The 3,635-nt window shown below is 34.1% G+C and overlaps 1 protein-coding gene across 1 annotated transcript in view; it reads left to right on the top strand.

Annotated features, from left to right (window-relative positions):
- CAMKMT (calmodulin-lysine N-methyltransferase) overlaps window positions 1–2,966 on the top strand; it is a 226,806-nt gene extending 223,840 nt beyond the window's left edge. The window contains exon 11 of the mRNA XM_075146891.1: window positions 901–2,966. Within this exon, the coding sequence (XP_075002992.1) occupies window positions 901–978 (78 nt within the window). The 3' untranslated portion in view covers window positions 979–2,966. The remainder of the gene's footprint in view (window positions 1–900) is intronic.
- The last annotated feature ends 669 nt before the right edge of the window (window positions 2,967–3,635 follow it).

Raw genomic sequence — 3,635 nt, 5'->3', positions numbered from 1 at the left:
AGGAAATAAAGGCAAAACAATATGGAATACGAAGAGTTCTGGTTTTAAATGTAGTATTTCGGGTGGGGGGTCATTTGTGTCAGTCATGGCCAAAGGCACTTTTTTTTTCACATTTCTTCCTTAGGCTTGTATTAAAAATATGCAAATATTTTTATTTGAGGTGATTACAAAATGTAATATGTATGAGCAGTTTCCACATACTTCAGTTTAATATGTATATGTATTTTAAATTGCATTTAACCAGAATACCTAAGAAAATAAACATGCTTTTTTTTTTAGAAATATATTCTTTTACTGTAGATCAGAAGAGCACGCATAACATTATCCCTAGCAATTGGAATTCTGCCACTCTAATTATCAAGTTATAATTCTCTCTTACAATAATTTTTAAAATTAAACAGAATTAATAAATAGGCCCATCAAGATCTGCCTTGGAAGTGGCTTCCAATTATGTAAACCTTCAGGGATGGTATTTCAGACGTCTGAAACAGTTGTTGATCTTAAATACCAAACTTACAGCAATAGTTGGGCTGATTAGGAATAAACTTCTAGCCTTTGTTCTGAAGTTCCTTGCTTAGTGGATTTAATTCAGGCCTTAAATCTCACTTGAATATAATTTATTTAATACAGAAATTTGGGACCTCACTTTTTTTATAAGTAATGTTCGACTGTTTCTTGCGTGAATTAGTTTGTCTACAAACTCTGACCAACTCCTGATAATATTTGACATACTGTTCCATACCTGTGATAGTATTTGACCTTAAGATTTCTTTTGTAGTTATTAAATGTTTAATCTTTAGTAGTATCATTTGCACTAAGGAATATAGTTAAGCGAGAACTGTCAGTATGTTAAAAATGCTTTCATACAGTTTGCTCACTTTATCCATTTTTTATTTGCAGTTGAAAAACGAAGAAAAAGATACATATGAGGAAAACCTCCATTACCCTTTTCTTCTCGTTTTAACCAAACACAGATAGAAGATAACACTTTTTTGTTTTGCTTTAAGGTGGACTACTGAAAAGTAATCCATCTATGTGGATGGTCAGGGAGTGGGGAGGGTTCAGTGCCCCCCCCTTTTGTTCCTGAGTCATCATTAGAGAAATGTTTCCAATCTAAAGGCTGAGGAAGAGATCGTGGCTTGTTTCACAGTGTGTAAACAACGAGACATCTTTTTTGTACCATTTTAGAACTTATTTTTCCAATTGTATTCCAGCCTAAAACCGATCAGACTTCACATATATGCATTAACAAAGGTGTAAAGCTGGCTTCCTTCTCTTTTGCGTCTTTAAACTTGCATGTACGTTGTTAATCTCTTTAAATGTTATTTTTGGGATGTATTTGAAAATATGTGAATAATATCCTTTGTGGGCTTATATAACTGGTTGTAAAGTAGTAAATGCACTCACATTTAATTAGTAAGGAAATAATTGTCTTAAGATCTTTTAAAAGTGCACCTATTGAATGCTTGGATTTTTCTGCCTTTTTTTTTTTTTTTTTATAAATTCCACCGTTGATTTTTCTATCCATGATTGAAATGTCCTCATATGCTTCAGTGTTGAAGGCTTTTTTAATATATGTGTGTATATATATTTTTTTTCCAGCAGGACTTTTCCTCCTGTAGATGTATAAGAAATTATGCATCAGACAAAAGCCTCATAAACTGACCATTTGTCCTTTGGACACAATAGCCTGCCCAGCCCCTCTGCTCCTCCTCTCCAATTATGTGTGATTAGTCTCAGTGTGTTGTGTCAAGAAGGGGGAGTGTGCTGAGTGCTTATTATCTGTTTAGGTACAAGAAGAGCACATTTAGGTTCTGACTATGAATGGAAAGTGAGCCTTTATCAGGACTAAAATCTAAATGCTACTATCCTAGAAATCGCTTTTAAAAAAATACATCCTTTTCTGATAAATTCTGAGAAGCACTGTAACAACTAAAGGGTTTTGTAGTGTAATCAAACTATCTCCCTTGAATTAGTTTATATTGTGATATATTGTGGCCCAAGTATTTGGTAAACATTTAATGTGACTTTTCTTGTACTGGGAGAGACAAAAATCCTGCAAAGAAACAGGAGCGATTTCTTATTTTCTTAACAATTTAATAGACCATTTGAATGACTTCTCAGAAAAACAACCTGGATCATTAAAGAATCCTGTACAGTCTCTGAAACCACAGCACTTTTTAAATGATGAAAAAAGAGAGAGGCAGAGAGCATGACTGAGAGAGGGAGGTGCTAGATGCAAGGAAGTGTAGAGGATCACACTGAAATACATTAATTAAAAGAACTGCGGTTCGGCAAGAAACGTTCTTCCATATTTAACAAATTGGGCAGCATGTAAACCACGAGCTCATGAAAGTCCCTTTCTCTTCGCTCTTCTTCTCAAACAAATTTTTTCACTACCGGTTTGCATGTCCTTGTATTCAATACTTTTTATGCTCCATTAGAGCACCTAGATGGATCTCAGAAGGCATAGGTCAAGTCGCAGTTAGATCATACATTTCTTTCTCACAAAAACTTGAATTGCAATGCCAAGTGATGGGCTAACATCACAATAACAGCAATTTATTCCTCTTTTGATAAAAAGCAGCCTATTCTCAGTGTTAGATAAAGACCAGGGGCAATGCAAACCAACCATTTATCCTAGAACTGAGTACTATGTCTCCCCTATAGCTGGTATGAGTTTCATATTCAAACTCTTGTTGGAAGATACTTGTCTAGTAAGAAATCAAAAGCATTTGGGAGTAATTTAAAATTGCTGTGAAGGTGGCTTTAGTTTAATTAGTTTTGTTTTGTTTGTCCCACACAGCAGTGCCTTTGTTTTCTTTAAAAACATGTACAAGGAAATCTTTATAATCAACAAAGGAGTGTGAAAAATAGTGAAATATTAAAATTTGTGAACCTTTTATTTTTGAGGGGCTTGAATGTCTGCTGTACAATAATTTAATAAAGATTGTTAGATGCCAAAAATAGAACCAGTGTCACTGAAAATTGTGTTTTTAGCTCTGAGAAGAAAACAGTTTTACTCAAATTAGTAGCTGATAATTGCTTTTTATTTCTTTAGTGTCTGTCGTTTGAGTTGAAGGCTTTGCACAGGTGCTGCCATCCCTAAAGTGTGTAATTGATGGCTTGTTTACCAAAGATGTATTTAGGCTTCTCCTGCAAACTCACATTGGAGCTCCACAGGCAGTAAAGTTGCTCATCTACATAAGTGCTTGCAGGTTTGGTCCATGTAGATATTTTTAGAGGTATATAAACAAACTCTCTTCTTGATTTTTTGTTTTAAAATGGGTATTGAAAAGTCACAAATGTAGGATTTACTGATATATGAGGCACTAAAAGTGTTCTTTTTTAGAGACATCTCTCAGAGTCCCTCGTGTTAGCAGGGACTTGAGGAATTGTTTCTGAGTTCTTCAATTTTAATAAAAATGTAGTGTTTATGATTTCATCAAATATCTTTGCTAAGCAAAAGTTAGGCAGTTTATCAAATCATGCTTATAAAATGTATCAGAGCTTTTCATGTGATGTGCTTTAACTAGTCTCTGATACTCGGTATATTTTTAATGATACAGTTTACTGTGTTCTGTAACAGAATATTGAGCTTAATCACTTTGTGTTTGCAAAGCACTTCAAAGGTG

This window comes from Calonectris borealis, chromosome 3, assembly GCF_964195595.1.
Source record: "Calonectris borealis chromosome 3, bCalBor7.hap1.2, whole genome shotgun sequence".
NCBI classification, from domain to species: Eukaryota; Metazoa; Chordata; class Aves; order Procellariiformes; family Procellariidae; genus Calonectris; species Calonectris borealis.
This window is presented reverse-complemented; position numbering and strand designations above follow the sequence as displayed.